The following is an 18,339-nucleotide window of genomic DNA, read 5'->3' on the forward strand; positions in this document are numbered from 1 at the left end:
TTGGTTCTGGGCTCTGAAGGAAGAGGAGAGGAGGAGGATCGGTCTTTTCCTCTCCGGAAACGCCGAGCAGCCGGTGTTTGCACAGGGCCCGCCGCCTGCACACCGAGAAGCCGGGGTAGACGAACTCCGCTTGTACGTCGGTTCTGTACAATTAGACAGGGGTGGGCAAACTTTTTGACTCGAGGGCCACAATGGGTTCTTAAACTGGACCGGAGGGCCGGAACAAAAGCATGGATGGAGTGTTTGTGTGAACTAATATAAATTCAAAGTAAAGGAGCGGAGGGGAGAGCAAGAGAACCGGATAGAACAGCCGGATCCGGCCCGCGGGCCGTAGTTTGCCCACGGCTGAATTAGAACATCTTCCGTGGCGTTTTAGAGAGAGGAACGAGAGAGGAACGTGGATCGGTTGTCTTCCCACACACCCTGACGGGATGGAACCACATCCCGGGTGTGTGCCCGGAGCGGGACTCGAACCCGCCACCTGTCGGAGTATAGGATCCCTCTCCGGCCCACTGAGCCACCGGGCACGGCTCATGCTACACAGTTTTTCAACCATAACACAAACAGCCGATGTTATTTCTGACACGCACGCCTGGAAAAGGCCCCCCCCCCCGCCCCCCCTCCCCGCTGTCAGCCTGGGACGGTTAACGAGCCGGTGCAGCGGCGTTCCCGTCGCCGAGGAGCGTGGGTGGGTGTGCGCCCCCGTACCGTGTCCTCGGTGTCTGCCTCTCCCGTCAGGAGGCTCAGCCGCCGTGTTTGACAGGCGCGGCGCCCGTGTCGTTAAACAGATGCCGGGACGGCTGTCACCGGGTTTTAAATAGCATTGTCATTCTCCTTGCAGCGTGTCTGCTCCGCCCGCGGAGGGGGCTGTGCGCCCCGTCCCCCGCAGCCTCCTCTGCTGGCTCTGCGGGCGGGAGGCCTGGGAGAGGCACGCAGGTTGGTGGGTGACTGTCACGGGACCCTTCTCAGCATCTGCGGCAGGAAGAGCCGCTTTCAATAGCGAACTTTTGACCATTTGAGCCCCAGAAACTTGGGCTGAGCCAGAAGCGCAGACATCGGGGGGTGAGCAGGGGGCTGGCGGGGGAGCTTCGGGGCCCACCCAGAAACCCCCACATTCCGGGTGAGGCTGTGAGGAAGCGAGCTGAATGTGAGGGCCACCCAGCGGGACTTGGCTGGTAGATGTCGCTGTGACACAGCCAGTGGGCCGTCACACCTGGGCCACCGCGGGTCCACCTGGCGTCCCCGAGCGCAGGCCGGGGGGCGGAGGCTGTCAATCATGGGGACAGGGCACAGGTGACAGGTGAGCAGTAGCCTTCCTGCGGGGACCACCCGGCGAGGCGAGTGAATGCCGGAGCGCTATATTGTAGAACTGATATAATATTGTAAACCAGCTAGAACTAAACAAATCTTCTTTTCTTGTTGTTAATCCTCACCCGAGGATATTCTTTTTCATTGATTTTTAGAGAGAGTGGAAGGGAGGGGGGGGGAGAGAGAGAGAGAGAAACATCAATGTGAGAGAGACACATTGATTGGTCGCCTCCTGCATACACCCCGACGAGGGCCGGGCATCGAACCTGCAACCGAGGTACATGCCCTTGACCAGCATGGAATCTGGGACCCTTCAGTCCCTGGGCCAGTGCTCTAACCACTGAGCCCCCGGCCAGGGCTAGACTTAAATAAGTCTTAGGACAGGTGGAGGAGAATGGACCAGGAGCCGGGAGCCGGGTAGAGGGGGTGCTGGGTTCCGTTCGCGCCTTCCCAATGCCGTCCCTTCTCATAGACTCGGTCCTCGTGTCCCGAACTGTCACCACAAACACCGCCGGCCAACAGCGAGACGCCGCCCCTGGGAGATGCGCAGACACCAGGCGGTGTGTCCAGTGGCCAAGGGGTGGGAGTGAGTTCTACTTCCCCCCAGCACCCCCTTTTCCAGGACCTCCGGGTCCCTCCACCCGGGAACGGAGCACGGGAGGCAGTCAGCCGCCCCCACAGTCTGGCTGGCTCTCGCCTCGCCTTTGTTTCTGGTATTTGATTTCTGTTGTCATGGAAACGGGCTGACAAATGTGCCTCCTGACGGGACGGGCACCAGGAGATGCAGGTGGGGCGAGGCGGCCGTGTGCCTGTCTTCCCTGCTCAGGGGTGGGACGGGGCGCTGACCTGCGCCACCTCGGGGACCCCCCACCTGCCCGCCCCGTGGCTGGCCTCTGGCCCAGGCCGGGATCAGACTGACGGGGGGCCCAGGGGCATTGTTCCCTCGTCACTGGGCCAAGTGACCGTGCAGAAGGGGCCGCACAGGCTCGGACACGCCCGGCCTGCCTTCCGCCGGCTGCGGGTTTCCCGTGGGCAGTGTGCTCGTGGGCAGCGTGCTCGCCCCGCGGCCTTGGCGGTGGCGATAGAAATAGCATTTTGTGGTCACCGGGCTTCTATCGCGTACGGCCCGGTCCCCCCGCGGCTCCATCCCGAGCTTCCTCAGTCCCCCTCAGGGCCTTTGCCTCGAACTGCAAGTCACGGTGGCCGCCCCGCCCGCTCCCACATCCGAGCTCAGCGTGTGTGGCTCAGCGTGTGCCGCCCGCCTCCCACCCAGTCCCCGCCGAGTCCCCGCCTCACCTGGTCTGTGCCTCCTACGGCTCCGCACCTCTTCGCCAGTGAGTCCCCCGCTTTCTCCCGTAGCCTTTTCGGCAGAAGCCACCCCGGGCCCGGCCTCACGCCTCTGCCTGGGGGTGGGTGTTGCGACGAGAGGCCTGGCTGGCATTGCCTGGCCCGGGAGGAGCCCGGGGCGCTGGTCCGAGGATAACGGGGGGACTGGTGGGGGGAGCGTGTTGGGACGTTTGTCACCCGGTGGGTCGCGTGGGTCTTTGGGGCTGGAAGACTGGTGTTGGCGACACTTTCAGGATCAAGTTGCCACTGAGGCTTTTTAGGGGGATCCAGCTGAGGGGCCCGTTGGGGCCTGCCCGGCCCTTGTCACACGGGACGAGAGATGCGTTCTCTATTCCTCGGGGGCAGGCGGTGGAGGGGGCTTGGCGCTGGGCGGCCCAGGTGAGCCCAGCTCCGTCCGTCGTGATTGGCGCGGCGGTGGCACTTGGGGTCACGCTGATGCCCGGTTTTCCCGCCTGAGAAATGGCAGGGTGGCCAGGTGGTGTGCTCGGAGCCGCCAGCCCCCGGGGACGGTCCCAGTCTTGTAACGTGCGGTCCCGTGCAGTCCTCCTTCCAGCTTCGTTTTGTGATTGAGGAAACTGGAGTCCAGAGAGGCTGACCCACCAGCCCAGGTCACACAGCGAGGGGGGACGGGCGTCGGGTGTGGCTGGAGCTCCTTGCCCCCCGGCACCTGCGGGGGGGTGGGGCTGAATGATGCTGGTTACCGGAGAAACCGTGGGGCTCTGACACGGAGAAAGCTCCCACCCAGGCTCCTGCCTGTCCGGCGGCATGAAGAACGGACGTTTGTTCCTTAAAGAGAGGGGCTGTGTCAGGCCCACAGGGGCCCACGGCGGGCACAGGCTGACCTCTGCCTGATCGTCTCCTCCCCTTGAGCGGGCTTTTGTGGGCGCGAGGCCCTCTCCAGAGAAGCGCAGCTGAAGGGGGGCTCAGGGACATTGAGAGCAGCAGGCTCTCCGCTCACTCGCCGAGGCCGCCCTCCCGACAGCGGGCCTCCCAGTAACGGGCAGCGAGGGTTCAGCAGGCCGCGGCCTTCGGGCTGGGAGGAGGCTTCGGGGGGACAGCCCGGCCGCCGGCCCCGCCCTGGGACAGACTTGGTGCTCTTGCTGTTTCTGATGGAGCAGCGGGATTTCTGAGTGCCCTCCCCCGCGCCGGGGAGAATGCACACCAGGAGCACAGGCAAGGCTCTGAGAAGTCCTGCAGAGAAAGACACCCTTTAGCTGCGCTGCACCCAGTATCCCCCCGCTCCCCCCAGCATCCCTCCGCTCCCCGCCCCCCGCAGCATCCCTCCACTCCCCCCATTACGTTTACTGTTAGAAAAGGGGTGCCCAGGCTTCAAAAGCTCCAGGACCTGAAAGCCGCCCCCCATCGTGGCCCTCCTCCCCCTACCACTGCTGCTCAGCTCCCCGCCCGCTCTGCCGTGCACACGTCTGCTGCGTGTGTGAGGACACGGAGGGCCCATGAATGCGTGTCTGATCTGGGCACTCACCTGGCAGGACGAGGGGCCTGGGTACTTCCCTGACCTCCCCTGAGCTTTATTTCCTCCGTGAGATGGCGACCCCTGGGGTGGCCACTCGCTGTGTCGAGGCCTGCGGCCGGCCGTCCACACCTGCCGAGCAGGCCCCGGGGAGCCAGCAGCGCTGCCCTGCCCTGCCCCTGCCCGCTGTGGCCGTGTCTGCCGCCTCCCTCCTGACCTCCCACCCTCCAGGCCTGAGACGTGCGACCTTTCTAAGCTTCCCTAATGTGTGTGGGCTTCTGCAGACAGGACTCTAGTTGGGAGACTTGGTTCCAATGGGAATGTCACCATTCGCCGCCTCCAGACCTAGAGCAAGGCTTGCTTGCTGCCCCCGCCCGCCGCCCGCCCCAGGAGCCCACGGGTGGGGCAGCTCGGACTTCGCTGTCCCTCTGCTTTTCCATCCGTGTGGGCACGAGGCGGGCACCTGGGGCAGTGACTGCAGCTGCCCCCCGTCCATCCCTCTCCATCATCATGCTGCGTGCCGGTGCTGGGCCAGACCCCAGCCGCCCACACAGCACACAGCCCGGCCAAGGGGGGGGGGAGGGGGAGGGAGAAGATGGTGAGTGACAGCCAGAGCCCTCCCCCGTACCCCTTTCCTTCATCGAGGCCAGGCATAGCGGGCCCCCCTGTTCCCCGCAGTCCGGGATCCACCTGCCCTGGTCCTCGCTCCTGGGACTGCAAGCTTGGCCACCTGTCCGAGGCCCTGGGCTCCCACCTCTGGTTGTCCTGGCAACCGGCGCCCTCCCTCCAAGGCAGCGGGATGGGCTCGGCAGGGTGAGCGCTCTGGTCACTGGTGACAGCTGGACCAGGCAGGCAGGGCGGGACCAGCCAAGTGTGAGCCAGCACCCTGTGCAGCTGACAGCTGCCGCCCGAGGCCCCCGACCCGAGCCCAGGTCACAGGGGACCTCTGTCCACCTCGCTCACGGCGGCTGTGTGGGCAGCAGGATGCGCCCGGGGCCTCTGTGGGTCAGCAGAGGCCTCGTCCCCGGTTAGGGGACCGGCCCTTCTCATGCTCTCAGGGAGCCCTTCCCGGACGCCCGCCTCAGAGTCCCCTGGTGGCCAGCTCGCACCCGCTTCCTTCCTGCCCTGAAGTCGTCACACTTTGCTATGATTTGTATTTTAAGCAACCGCTCCCCCAGACTCCCTTTGCTCCCCACAGCATCCCTCCGCTCCCCCAGCATCCCTCCTGGGCGCTACAGGGTCTCCCTCTGAGCTGGGGCGTCCTGGGCGCTGCAGGGTCCCCCTCTGAGCTGGGGCGTCCTGGGAGCTGCGGGGTCCCCCTCTGAGCTGGGGCGTCCTGGGCACTGCGGGGTGCCCTTCTGAGCTGGGGCATCCTGGGCGCTGCGGGGTGCCCTTCTGAGCTGGGGCGTCCTGGGCGCTGCAGGGTCCCCCTCTGAGCTGGGGTGTCCTGGGTGCTGCAGCGTGTTGGCCATCTTGGCCTCTACACATGAGATGCCAGCAGCAACGTCTGCCTCCACGTGTGACAACCCGAGCTGTCTCCAGGCCCTGCCACATGTCCCCCGAGGGCGGGATTGTCCCCTGAGGAGCTCTGAGCTCGGAGGAGCCGCCTCCATGGACGGCGTCCCCAGGACCCTCCACCCCCAGGAGAGGGAGCGCGGGGAATAGATGACCCCTGGCTACCACTGACCTTTCCTCCTAGGCCCCGGGACATGGTGCCGAGATCTCCCTGGAACACGCACATATACACACGCACACACACACACGCACACGCATGTGCACACATACCCAGGCTCTGAGGCAACCCCCTGCTGCTCTTTTTTAAAATAGACTTCAGAGCCGCAGTGTGGCACCTTCCACCCTCGCTGCTCTCGCCCTCGCATGGCCTCCTCACGCTCACCCACCTGCATCCACTTTATAAAGGCCCCGGATGACGTTGGGCACCTCGAGGCCCTTAACTTAATCCCACGGCGAAGTCCCTCTCGTTTTGTAAGGTCACAGAGCCTATGGATTAGGGCGTGGACATCCTCCGGGGTGGCGGGGGGGCATTAACCAGCTTGCCACAGGGACCCTAGAATAAGGAGCAGGAAATAGCTCCTATGGGCGCAGAAACAAATGCCAGGAAGGAATGTAGGGGCCCGAAACATTCATTCATGCACCCATTTAGTCATGCACTTACCATGAACTCACCGGTGCCCTGGGCCAGGCGCCCTGCGGGGAGCTGGGGAGGTGGGCAGGCCTGGTGTGAGCCCTCCCAGACCCCAAGGGCAGGAATCCAGCAACACAGACGCACACACGTGCCTCCCACGGGTCATGCTCAGAGGACACGGACCAGCACGGGTGCCATGGGAACCTGACTGGGTGGCAGGAGGGACTGTCCAAGTGCCTTTGTCTCCAGCTGCTCCTCCGGGGCTCCCCCCCAGAGGCCCCCCCCAGAGGCCCCCCGCCAGGAACCCCCGGGGGCTGTGGGTAGGGGTCTTCCACCGTTGCTGACTCGAGTGTTGCATCCGCTCAGGTTGGGTGGAGCTGTCTGCGCCTTGGCCCCAGGAATGCCCTCTGGGCCCCTTGAGTATCTCAGGTGGGCACGGAGCCACCAGCACCAGGGTCGCCCCGAAGCCACCTGTCTTTGAAGGTGCCCATCTCCTGTCGAGATGAAGCCCTTGCCGGTTGTCTGTCTCGCTTGTACAGGTGGGAACGGGCCACTAGAGGGCGCCGTCCGGGCGTTTTCTGTGAGCTTCTCCCCAAGTACTTCCCAAAGGAGTGTTTCTGCTGCAGGTGCAGGTACAGCCGCTTTTTAAATGACTTAATGATTTAATTCTCTTATTTTCTCGGCAGAGCACACTTTGCACTTCCCCAGGGCAGCGGGACATTGCTGATCAGATTAATTAATACGAGCTTGCAGCACAAGGGACCGCGGGACTCGCTTCTCCGGGCTGTTCTTTCCGCTGCTGCGAGCTGTTTCCTCTTTGCCAAGCAGGTTCTCGCAGCGTGTGAGCCCCGTGGGCTTGCCCCTGCCGGGGGTGATCCAATTGGGCACCTCGAGCCGCGGTGGGCCACACCCACCGCTTGGCCCAGGGGCGGGCGTCCGCGTTGCTTTCTGGATAATTATGAGTTTCCTTCGCGTTTCACTCTCCGCCCCCGCCCTCTGCTTCCTCTAGACTCTTTGTCACTTCTCATGGATTAACGGCAGATTAATGGCCTGCGGCTGATAGCGATTTCACGTACTCAACACCAGCACCATCGATTGATAGAAATAGGACAAAGTCACCATCCCCCAAACCCAGGGAACGGGACGCCAGAGGATTTGCCGTCAGGTCGGCCTGAAGTGGGCCAGAATGGAGTGCTTGCTGGCACTTGAGTTAAGAGGTGGCAGGGGGCCCAAGAACGTGGGAGGCAAAACAGGATGGCCCTTTTGGGGGTCGGGGAGGCTGGCTTTGGGGATATGGGTGCAGCTGCCCATCAGAGGGGTGGGGGTCATGGGACATGTGCCCCAGAGACCCGGAAGAATCCACAGGAGAGGTCGGCGGCCCTCGCGGTCCCTGGGGAAGCCCGCGCTCTCGCGTCTGCCCAGATGGGCACGATGCCTGCTGGGCCTGCTGGGCCTGGCACCTCTGGCTGCACCTGCATTTTAATTTCCCCGGACTCCCGTGCACAGCACGCCCGAGCCTCCCGCAGGCTGCACGGCGTCCTCCTCCTGGTCACCTGTCCCTGGCTGGCGGCTGGCCCGGCTCAGGGCTGCCGGCCCGGGAGGCACCCTGTACTGTTCGGCATGGGTGCGGGTTAGGCTGTGTTGCTGGCGCCGCCCAGCTGCCGTCCTGCTGCTCTGGAGACGGAGGTCACTCAGTCTAAGGAGCGTCTGTTTAAATGCTCAGCGACGTGTGAGGCTGGTCCTGGTGACGCCTGAGCAATGCGCTCGGGATCTCGCGACGAGACCCGCCCGGGGAGCGGGGCAGTGGGCGCGGCAGTGTCTGGGTGCTTCAGGGTTGGTGACCTGGCGACCGGTGTCTCACGGTGGCCGATCCACGCCTCGATGCTGGCAGATAACGGAAGCTTCCAGGAGCGGCCGGTTCTGTCCCGTCCCGGCCAAGCACACGTTTGTGGGGCCCCCTCTGTGCGCGGGGCCCTCCTCTGGGGCTCGGGTGACGGGACTCGACTTCCGCTTCTAGGCGTCTATAATCCAGCAACGAGACACCACACGGCCCCGGGGTCACAGCTCCGGAGGTCGGGTCGCCTGTGAGCTCACAGCCGGGCCTGCAGCCCCGTGTGGTTCGCGGGCCAACTCGTCGAGCGATGGCCGTGCATGCTGAGCCCGCCCGGCAGTCAGCGCAGGTGCCGATGGCGGCAAGGAGGGGAGGGGAGACCCACGTGTACTGCTTGGCTGACTGCCTCTCCACGCACACCATCTTGTAAATTAGTTGTCATGACAACCTGGATCAGGTCTGCTTGTCACCTCCCCGGCCCCCCCTCCCCGCCGGCCCCCGCAGCAGGGAAGACGTAAAAGGTAGGAGTTAAAGCGTGTGCCCAAGGCGTGGCCGTTCTGTGACGGACCCCAAGGCTCTTCTCCACTGGCGGCACGGGGACCCTGGGCTGGGGTTTGGAGGAGAGACAGACGCCTCTGACAGGCCGTGGGGGAGGGCTTTGCCGTGAGCAGGGCGGGGTGTCGCGCCCCTGGGCTGATGCTCCCAGCGCGGGGTGGGGGGGGGCGGCGCGGGCATCTGAGCAAAGGCACGGAGGAGCCTGAGCTCTCGGTGGGGGGAGGCGGTGGAAGCGGGGAGTCCTGGGGAGGGGTGAGGACTCTGGGGAGGCAGAGGCGCATGGGCAGGCTGTGGGCAGAGGAGGGACCTGACGAAGCCCTGAGACACGGGGGGGGGGGGTTTAGGAGGTGGGGGGTGGACGGAAGGCGGACCCGAGCCCGGACCTGCGGGGGCCCGTGCAGCCGCCCGGCCTTCCTCGGCTCTGACCGCTGTTCCGGCCCCGAGGACTCTGCCTGCTGCGCTCGGGAGGTGACGCGGATAAGCTGACCCACTTGCTTTCTGCCTGAACAGCCGGGCGCTCGTCCCGAAGGACCAGCGTCCGTCACGATGCAGGCCGGCCCTCCGCGTCCCGGTTTCCGCGCGCCGGGTGGTTTATGCGGAAACCCTGCACCGAGCGTCCACCTCGAGTCCTTCATCCCGTTCTTCTCCCACAGACAGGGCTTCTGTGTGGCTCTCACACCCCGCCGCGCGCCCCGGGCGGAGGGAAGGGACGGCCGAGTCTCTGGCCGAGGCTTGGCTTTGATGTCGGCTTCTGAGCTCCACCGTTTGCTTCAGCCACGCGGTCTTCAGACCCGCCTCCCCGGGACGATGGACGCTCCGTTCTCGGGCCCCGCGGCCGCAGGTGCTGAGTGCGCCCAGCACACGGGGCAGCCTGTCCCGGCCAGTGAGTCCCTCCTTGCGGAGAGGGGCCTCCCTCACGAGTCCTCGGCCTCCTGTGTGTCTGCCGCCTGCACGGCCTCTCCCGCGTGGTGCCCAGGCTGGGCGCGGCCGAGGCCCGTCAGACCCGCAGGCTGTGGCTCCGAGGCTGGCCGCGGCCGGACCGGGGCGGATCTTCAGCCTCAACCTTGTTGCCTCTTGAGAAATCAGATGGGCCCCGGGCCCCCGCAGAGCAAACCCGTAAGCCAGCGGTCGGGCAGCCGTCACGGGCTTTGATTCCCTGCGGTCTCATCAGCGCTCACGCCGCGCCGAGTCACAGGGGCTGTCACGGCGGGTTAGCGGCTGTAACCACACGGCTGATGGCGGGCCGCACACTGTGGGACGAGGCCTCAGCACTCGCGGGACGGATCGGGCACCTTAGAGACAGGAGCTTCTTTCTCTCCGTGTTGCCACACGGATCGCCGAGTGTGATTTCTTCCTTCGTCCGCGTCTGGGCTGGGAAGGCCGGCAGCTCCCGGGGGCTGTTGGCCCTGCGGCCTCGCCCTGGACGGGACGCTGCTGCCATCCACCGTGGTCCTGAGGCCCTTGGGGACTGAACCTGGAGTTCATAACCTCCCATCCCCAGGCCTCTACGAGCGGGCCACGCGGGCCATGGCGCGCCCTCGGAACGAGGGCCGGGAGCCGGGTCTGCTCCGTGTGTCTGAGCGGGGCGCTGAGTCTGGGGTCATCCCTCCTGCTTCCGTCTCTTCGGGCCTCATGGAAGTGCCCCGAGCTGTGCGCTCGGCCCGAGGAGAGCGGCGTGGTTTATTTTTAGAGGAGCCGCTCCGTTTCAAAGGCCTTCATGGCTGATGAGTTTAATCGTCCCGATACATCCAGGGGTCCTCAAACTACGGCCCGCGGGCCACATGCGGCCGCCGAGGACATGTATCCGGCCCATCGGGGGCCGCTGCCTGTCCTGCTTAGCAGCCGACGCGTCCCGGGCCCGCAGGGCGCATAGGAATTTGTTCATAGTTGTTTTTTTAAACTATAGTCCGGCCCTCCCACGGTCTGAGGGACAGTGAACTGGCCCCCTGTTTAAAAAGTTCTACACCTTCTGTGAGGAGACGACCCCTGAGCGCCGACGCGAGGGTGGGAATCCATAGGACGCTCTCGCTCCCTTGGCGGAGCCGGGAGCCTGGTTTCCCGAGATTTCGTGGCTCCGGCTGGAACGCCAGGACCTGGACGGGAGGGCGGGCGGGCCGGAGGAGGGGCGCCCTCTTGCTCGCCTTCCTTTCTCTGCCCACGCTGAGCCGTGTGCCCTGAGGAGGGCGGCTGGGACTCGAAGTGGGTCTGCCTTGGGGGCCGGGGCCGGGGCCCCGCATGTCCAGCTCCTGCAGAGGCGGCGGCGGCGGCGGCGGCGGGGAGGCAGCTCTTTGTTGTTGGCGTTTTCTCTCTGGTCCTGGTCCAGCCGGGCCTCGGAAACCTCTCCCTGATCTTTTGTTCCCGCGAAAACCGGGACGCCGTGCGTGGCGACAAAGCCCCGTTGGTGACAAAGGGTCTCCGCTGTGTTGAAAGGACACACGGGAAAATGTCAGAGCGTGGAGTGTCACAGCTCCGGCCTCCGCGCACCAGGCTCCCCCCACGAGGCCTCTTTATTCTCGCTGACCCCCCATCGGCTCCCTGCACCCCTTCTTTGCTGGGTGTGCCATGACCCCCCTCCCTGCCCCAGCGCCCCTGGAGCGAGGCCTCGGGGCTTCTCTAGATGGATGCGTCCCCTCAGCAGCCTGGCTCTGGAGCCAGCCCGCTTTCCTAATAACGTTAAAAGGAAGAAGAAAGAGAACGCCCCTGGAAGCTCTCCTTTGGAAAGAGCCCGGGTATAAATAAACGAAGCGGTGAAACGCACACAAAGGAGAAGATTAAACACAGACTCAGAGCGGGAGCCTTCCGCCCGGCCGGGGCACTGGGCTGCGCTGCGGGGACGCTTTCCGGTGGCCGGGTTTCGGGTTTTTGAGCCTCTTCCTCCCTTTTTATGTGGCTGGAATCCGTGTCAGCCTTGCCCAGGCGTTGGGGGGAGTGATGGAAAGAGAGAGGGATCCGGAAACACACAGGTATTCGCCCCCCTCAGCGGACGCCGAGGGCCCGCGTGTACCGACGGCTGCTGCACGCCAGCAGGTCTCTTTCAGTGGAAACCGAGGCACAGAGCACGTGGGTGCCTGCGGCATCACCCAGCTCGTCAGTGGCCGAGCCGCCACCCGAAACCCGCAGACTGGCTCCGGGTTCTAAGCCCTTCGCCCAGCGGCTCCTGGGATGCATGGAGAGACCCACTGTGTGCAGGAGCTGTTCGCACTGATGTGGGCAGGTGGCCCAGGAAAGAGATAGTGACAGGGCTGTGTGTCTTGAGCTGGGCAGAAGGGCATCTAGGGTGGATGCAGAGCACCCAGGAGGGCTTCCTGGAGGAGGGGGCCAGTGAGCTGAGGCTTGAAGTTGGTTAAGGCTGAACTGGGGACAGTGAAATGCAAGATCAGGTAGAACCAGGTTCAGACTCCAAGGCTCGCTGGTGGTGCGTCTGAGGTGCCTTCCCCTCTAACAGATGCCAGCCCAGCCAGGACCCAGCCGCTCCCTCAGAGACTGGTTAGGAGATGAGATGAATGAATAGTATGGAGGGGGTCTGGCACAGAGTAGGTGCTCAGGAAATGTTAGTAGGTCCACAGAATTTGAATTATTTGCTTACATTTATAAATTAGGAGATTCTACACGAAGCCCCAAACTTCCAGCTCCGACCGGCCACCCAGATGCTTTGCACAGAGTCCCACGTCCCGTCTCTGGATTCTTGGCATCTTTCACGGCTGCCTCCTCCAGGAAGCCTTCCGTGGTTCTCCCTGGGATGAAGACCTGACCTTCCTCTTTATTTGAAAACTCCTAAGATCTGGTGACTGCGGCCTGCCACCGTGGTCCGAGGGAGGAGTGGCCGTTCCCAGCGGGCACTTGTCCCACGGAATGCTCTCTGGCTCTCTCCTGCCCCGCCCTCCCTCCTCTCTGACCCCCCTGGCATTCCCAGCCCCGTGCCCACTGTGTGGCCCACGGCCACGGGGCGTCACCGCTGGGAGGTGAGCTCTGCCGCGGTAGGAACGCGTGGGCACCGACCTCCTCGTGCGTGGCTGCGGACGAGGGCCTTCATCGCAAAACAATGGCAGACACTTGCAATTGGTCCCCAGCTCAGCGCGGAGCCCGGTCCCTCGGAACGCCCACGCCCACTGTGCACACCACAGGCATGCGATCCTCATCCGTGACTCAGGACAGCGGGGGTTTCGCGGCTTTGAAGTGCTTCCCGGCTGGCGAGTGCGCCGGTGCTGTGAGAACCCAGGCATTCCTGGACGAATGGAAAGCCGCTGCACTGGCGGCGAGGGGTCCGCGGGGAAAAGCCGGGGCTCAGGAGGCCCCTCCGTCCAGCTGTTGGCCTGACCTCAGAAGACAATAATCAGATTTAGGCTGGACGCTCCTTCCCGAGGGCCCCTCAGAGAAGCCGGGCCGGGAGGACAGCAGCCCGCCTGCGGCTCAGCGTCCACGCGGCCTGGCGTGCGCGCCCTGAGTTCAGCCCCGACCGGCCACCCAGATGCTTTGCACAGAGTCCCACGTCCCGTCTCTGGATTCTTGGCATCTTTCACGGCTGCCTCCTCCAGGAAGCCTTCCGTGGTTCTCCCTGGGATGAGGACCTCACCTTCCTCTTCATCACTCATTCCTCGGTTTGCACCCCCTTCCGAGCGCCTGGGTGCCCTCACCGCCTTCACAGAGTCGCCCCGAGGCAGGGCTGAGTGCTCTCAGCCTCACAGTCCTCAGCGCCCCTGCAGGTGGGCACTGCCGCCCTCCCCACGTTACAGACGGGGAGCCTGGGGCCTGGGACTTGGCAAGGTGAGCGGACCTGCTCCCAGCCACACCCCAGCAGGTGGCAACGTGAGATCTGAACCCGGGGCTCTGGCCACAGGCCCTGGCGCAGACAGCTAGCTGGCGGCTGGCCCTGTGGTCTGCGGGGACCCCTCCTCCTGGCTCGGGGTCCTGGTTAACCTCAGGGCTCGATGCATAACAAGCCCCTTGGACGTGCTGTTGGACCGGAGCCTGGGCGGGGCCGAGAGCATTTCTCCCTGACGGAGGCCTGGCCCTGCTTAGAGTTACCTTTGATGTTCAAGGGCCGTGTGCAGACTGCTGTTTCCTGTGACCCACTTTCCCTGCGTCAGAACCGCTCCCTCTCCAGCCTGGAAGCACTTCCCTCCCCCGCCCCTCCCCCCGCCCCTCCCCCTGCCCCTTCCCGCAAGGGGAAGACCTTCTGAGGGAGCGATGGGCTCACACTGACGCCTCACCTGCGTGCACACCTGCACCCAGAGACCCCCTGCACCCGGAGCCCCCCTGCACCCGGAGCCCTCCATGCACCCAGAGACCCCTGCACCGGGAGCCCCCCTGCACCCAGAGACCCCTGCACCCAGAGACCCCCTGCGCCCAGAGCCCCCCTGCGCCCAGAGCCCCCCTGCACCCAGAGACCCCTGCACCGGGAGCCCCCCTGCACCCAGAGACCCCTGCACCCAGAGACCCCCTGCGCCCAGAGCCCCCCTGCACCCGGAGCCCCCTGCACCCGGAGCCCCCTGCGCCCGGAGCCCCCCTGCACCCGGAGCCCCCTGCGCCCAGAGACCCCCTGTGCCCGGAGCCCCCCTGCACCTGGAGCCCCCCTGTGCCCGGAGACCCCCTGTGCCCGGAGACCCCTGCACCCGGAGCCCCCCTGTGCCCGGAGACCCCCTGCACCTGGAGCCCCCCTGTGCCCGGAGACCCCCTGTGCCCGGAGACCCCTGCACCCGGAGCCCCCCTGTGCCCGGAGACCCCCTGCACCCGGAGCCCCCCTGTGCCCGGAGACCCCTGCACCCGGAGCCCCCCTCTGCCCAGAGCCCCCCTGTGCCCGGAGCCCCCCTGTGCCCGGAGACCCCTGCACCCGGAGCCCCCCTCTGCCCAGAGCCCCCCTGTGCCCGGAGACCCCTGCACCCGGAGCCCCCCTCTGCCCGGAGCCCCCCTGTGCCCGGAGACCCCTGCACCCGGAGCCCACCTGTGCCCAGAGCCCCACTGCGTGACCCTCGGCTCCTGTGAAACCAGGGTCTTTGGTTCTTCTCTGGCCTTGACCCAGAAGGACCCCCCGGCCTCTCTGTCCCTGTCAGTGACATCGGCCACGGACGTGGGACCTGGGTGCCGGTCCTCTGCCTGCACCCATTTCCCCAGGCCACGTACACACCTTGAATCCACGAGGACTTGGAGAAAACATCCTGTCCGCCTGCCCGTCGGCCTTTGAAACCCCTCCTCTGGTTAAAGGCGCTGTAATGCCCGATGCGGGGAGAGCAGCGCCGGGAGGCCTGTTTCCCGAAGCGGCCCCAGGAGCCCGGGTCTTCGGAGGGCTCAGGGCGGAGCCGAGGGTCTCGCCATCCACGTGCTCTCGGCTGCTATGAAGCGTGAACCCCGCTGCTCCGTGCGCAGCTGAGCGAAGGGCCTGGGGCCGAGGGGCCGGTTCTTAGGGTGGGTCCCGTGGGGTCGAGGCGCTGCCGACGGCGGGGCAGGCTCCCAGGCTGAATGTTGTGGGAGAGGGTCTCTGTTTTCTCTGTAATGGCGGTAAAACACGTGTAACGTAGAATTTACCGTCTGACCGTGTTTACGAGAACAGTTCTGTGGCCTGCGGTCCGTTCACCTTGTACAACCATCACCGCCATCACCTCGAGGACCTGTCACCCTCGCACAGGGACACTCTGGGCCCGTTGCCAGCGCCCACCCGCCCGGGCCCTGGCACCCGCTGCCTGCTCTCCGTCTCTACGCCCGTGCCTGCTCCGGGCGCACAGGTGGGGGCTCGCCCCGGGTTTCCTCTGTGCCCAGCCGTTCTGCTCCGTGAACACCCTCCGGGTCACCGGTGTTGGCGCAGTGTCAGCATCTCCTCCCTGTCTGGGGGGGTGACGTTCCGCGGTGTGGCCGGCCGTGTCTGTCCCTCCGCCATCAGTGGACACTCAGGCTCGTCCCACCTTTGGCTCCTGTGACTCGTGCTGCTGTGAATGCGGGCGTGTGATTTAAACCACGTGGCATCAGGGCCTGCGCTGAGGTTAGAAACCGGGGTCCCCCGGCCGTCTTCCTTGTGAGGGGCGGAGGGCGGGTGGCCCCAAAGCTGGGGCTGCGGCCGAGGCCCGCGAGCCCACTGTGCGCAGCTCCGGGCTTGGTCCTGCGGCTCCCCGTCCCCCCCGTCCCCCCAGTCCTCCGAGGGCTCTGGCATTTGGAGAAGCGGCCTCCTGGCGATGCGTGGGACTTGCCGGCTGGCGCCACCGGCCGGGGAATCAGCGGGGCCGCCTGTCCCGAAGCCGTCACGCCCCGCCCCGCCCCCCGCCTCTCGATCCCCTGTCACTTCAGGTGCCCAGTGGGGAGGAGCGGAAGGGTGGAGGGGACTGTATAGAAAGAGGAAGCAGCTTTTCACCTCCAAGCACATTCGTCAGAGAGAGGGTCTGGCCCCTGGCACTGGCCACCTGACGGAGAGGGCGGTGTTGTGGCCTGTGACCCGGGCTGTGGCCACGCAATTCCCACCAGGGCCCACCCCGAACCGGTGCATCTGATCTCGGGGCTGAGCCGGGACCGGCCAGCGCTGGGTCTGGGAGTCACAGGCACGGCCGGTGGGGGACACGTGTGAAGGACACGGTGTGAGGGACACGGCGTGGGGGACACGGCGTGGGGGACATGTGTGAGGGACAGGGTGTGAGGGACACGGTGTGGGGGACACGGCGTGGGGGACACGGTGTGGGGGACACGGTGTGGGGGAACACGTGTGAGGGACACGGCGTGAGGGACACGGCGTGGGGGACACGGCGTGGGGGACACAACATGGGGGACATGGTGTGAGAGACACGGTGTGGGGGACACGGTGTGGGGGACACGGTGTGGGGGACACGTGTGGGGGACACGGTGTGGGGGACACGGTGTGAAGGCGAGGCTGATAGTGTGGCTGCGCTCCCTGGCGTCTCTCCAGTGCGGGAGCGAGAGATCCTATTTGCCGCCATGGGATCCATGCTGTACCCCTCATCACCCCAGACCCTGCGGACCCTGCACCCCAACACACACAACCTGTGTTCTCTGGACAGGAGGTCGAGGGCAACCATGGGCAGCGACTGTCATCACACCGTCAGGGTCTGTCCCCACGAACGTGGCCTGGACCGTGGCCCTGCTGCAGATTCTGCACTCGCTCCCCCGGCACATGCGGGGCGGGGCCTGCACACCGGGGACCCCGTGGCCGGACGCAGGACAGCCCCGCCGTCTCGGCCCTGAGGCCGTGACCACACTTGTCCCTCAGCAGCCTTGGGCAGACTGGGGAGCCTCCAGAAGCTTCCGTGACTTAGTCACGATTCCACGGAGCAGGGGCCGCAGCCGGGCGGGCCGGGCGGGGAGCGGGGAGTGTTTGGCGGGGGAAGAGCTGCGGAACATATTCTTGCTTCGGATCGTTTTTCCTCAGACTTTTTCTGGGCGACGAGCCATTTCGGAATGTTTGTGACATGCCTAAGCACGGGAATTGTTTTCGCTTTGTTCCCCTGCCAACACGGGAAGCCAGGCGCTCCGTGTACACTAACGGCCTCTCCTTCCTTCTGCCCGCAGTGAGTGACCTGCAGGAAGAAGGCAAGAATGCCATCAACTCGCCGATGTCGCCGGCCTTGGCGGACCTGCACCCCGAGGACACCCTGCTAGGTACCGTGGGCTCGCCGACCCCTGCTGAGTGACGGCCGAGCCCCCATGGCGTGTGCCCAGTCCTGGGGGGCGGGGACGCCGGGGCTCACGGCCTCTTGTTCAGACACGCACCGGGCGCCACGTGAGAGGCTGGCTCTGGGCACGAGGCCATTTGATAAAGTGTGCAGGAGGGGCAGGAGCGTCTCTGGTTGAAGATGCAGGTTTTATTGGGGTGCAGGTCTGGGGAGGCCGAGGGCCGGAGGGAAAGTGTAGGCAAGAGCCTTTCTTGTGGTTCCCGGGGAGGCGCGGGGAGGCGGGGTAAGCAGCGTGGGATGGGCTAACTGGACACTACGGGGGGGCGCAGGGGGGAGCTGTGCCGAGCTGTCTGCTGGGCCCCAGGGTGACGGGAAGGGGATGTCACTGGGCGTGTGGGAGCCCGTGATGTGGGTACCGGCTCCTGCTGGTTTGCGTGGGAAAGGCCCTCGCGGGCGGTGGTTGGCGTCGGGGCTGAGCTGGCCCTGGGAGGGGCCCTCTCTCTTAGGTCCTCAGGCCCCAGAAGTGCAAGCATCAGGAAATCAGACACACGAGTAACCCCCCCCTCCGCCACCCCCATCTCTGCAGGCTGGCTGCCCGGCCTGGGCCTGCTGGGGACCTGTCAGGCGTACGCAGCTCCTCGGCCCACGTCCTGGTCGGCACTGATGAGGGGATGGCCTGCACACGTTCCCCTAGAGCAGCCGTGGGCAAACTACGGCCCGCGGGCCGGATCCGGCTGTTCTATCCGGTTCTCTTGCTCTCCCCTCCACTCCTTTGCTTTGAATTTATATTCGTTCACACAAACACTCCATCCATGCTTTTGTTCCGGCCCTCCGGTCCAGTTTAAGAACCCATGGTGGCCCTCGAGTCAAAAAGTTTGCCCACCCCTGCCCTAGAGCATGCTGTGAGACCCGCTTAGTCGGAAGGCAGTGGCGGAACATTCCGTCTGTTTCCAAAGCCTGGTTCAAAGGGAAGTCCCGGCGGACGTCCACCGCCGTGGTTTCCGCAGCAGGGCGGCCAGCGAGGGCTCCGGGAAAGGCCAGCGCCCGTTGGCGGCCGCCCCAGGCCAAGGGC

The 18,339-nt window shown here is 65.4% G+C and overlaps 1 protein-coding gene across 1 annotated transcript in view; it reads left to right on the forward strand.

The window, feature by feature from the left end:
* Window positions 1-18,339, forward strand: part of PARVB (parvin beta) — a 73,862-nt gene that overhangs the window by 20,690 nt on the left and 34,833 nt on the right. The window contains exon 2 of the mRNA XM_080662951.1: window positions 17,164-17,253. Coding sequence (XP_080519077.1) covers window positions 17,164-17,253 — 90 coding nt within the window. The remainder of the gene's footprint in view (window positions 1-17,163; window positions 17,254-18,339) is intronic.

Source organism: Plecotus auritus (genome assembly GCF_963455305.1).
Source record: "Plecotus auritus genome assembly, chromosome: 3".
NCBI classification, from domain to species: Eukaryota; Metazoa; Chordata; class Mammalia; order Chiroptera; family Vespertilionidae; genus Plecotus; species Plecotus auritus.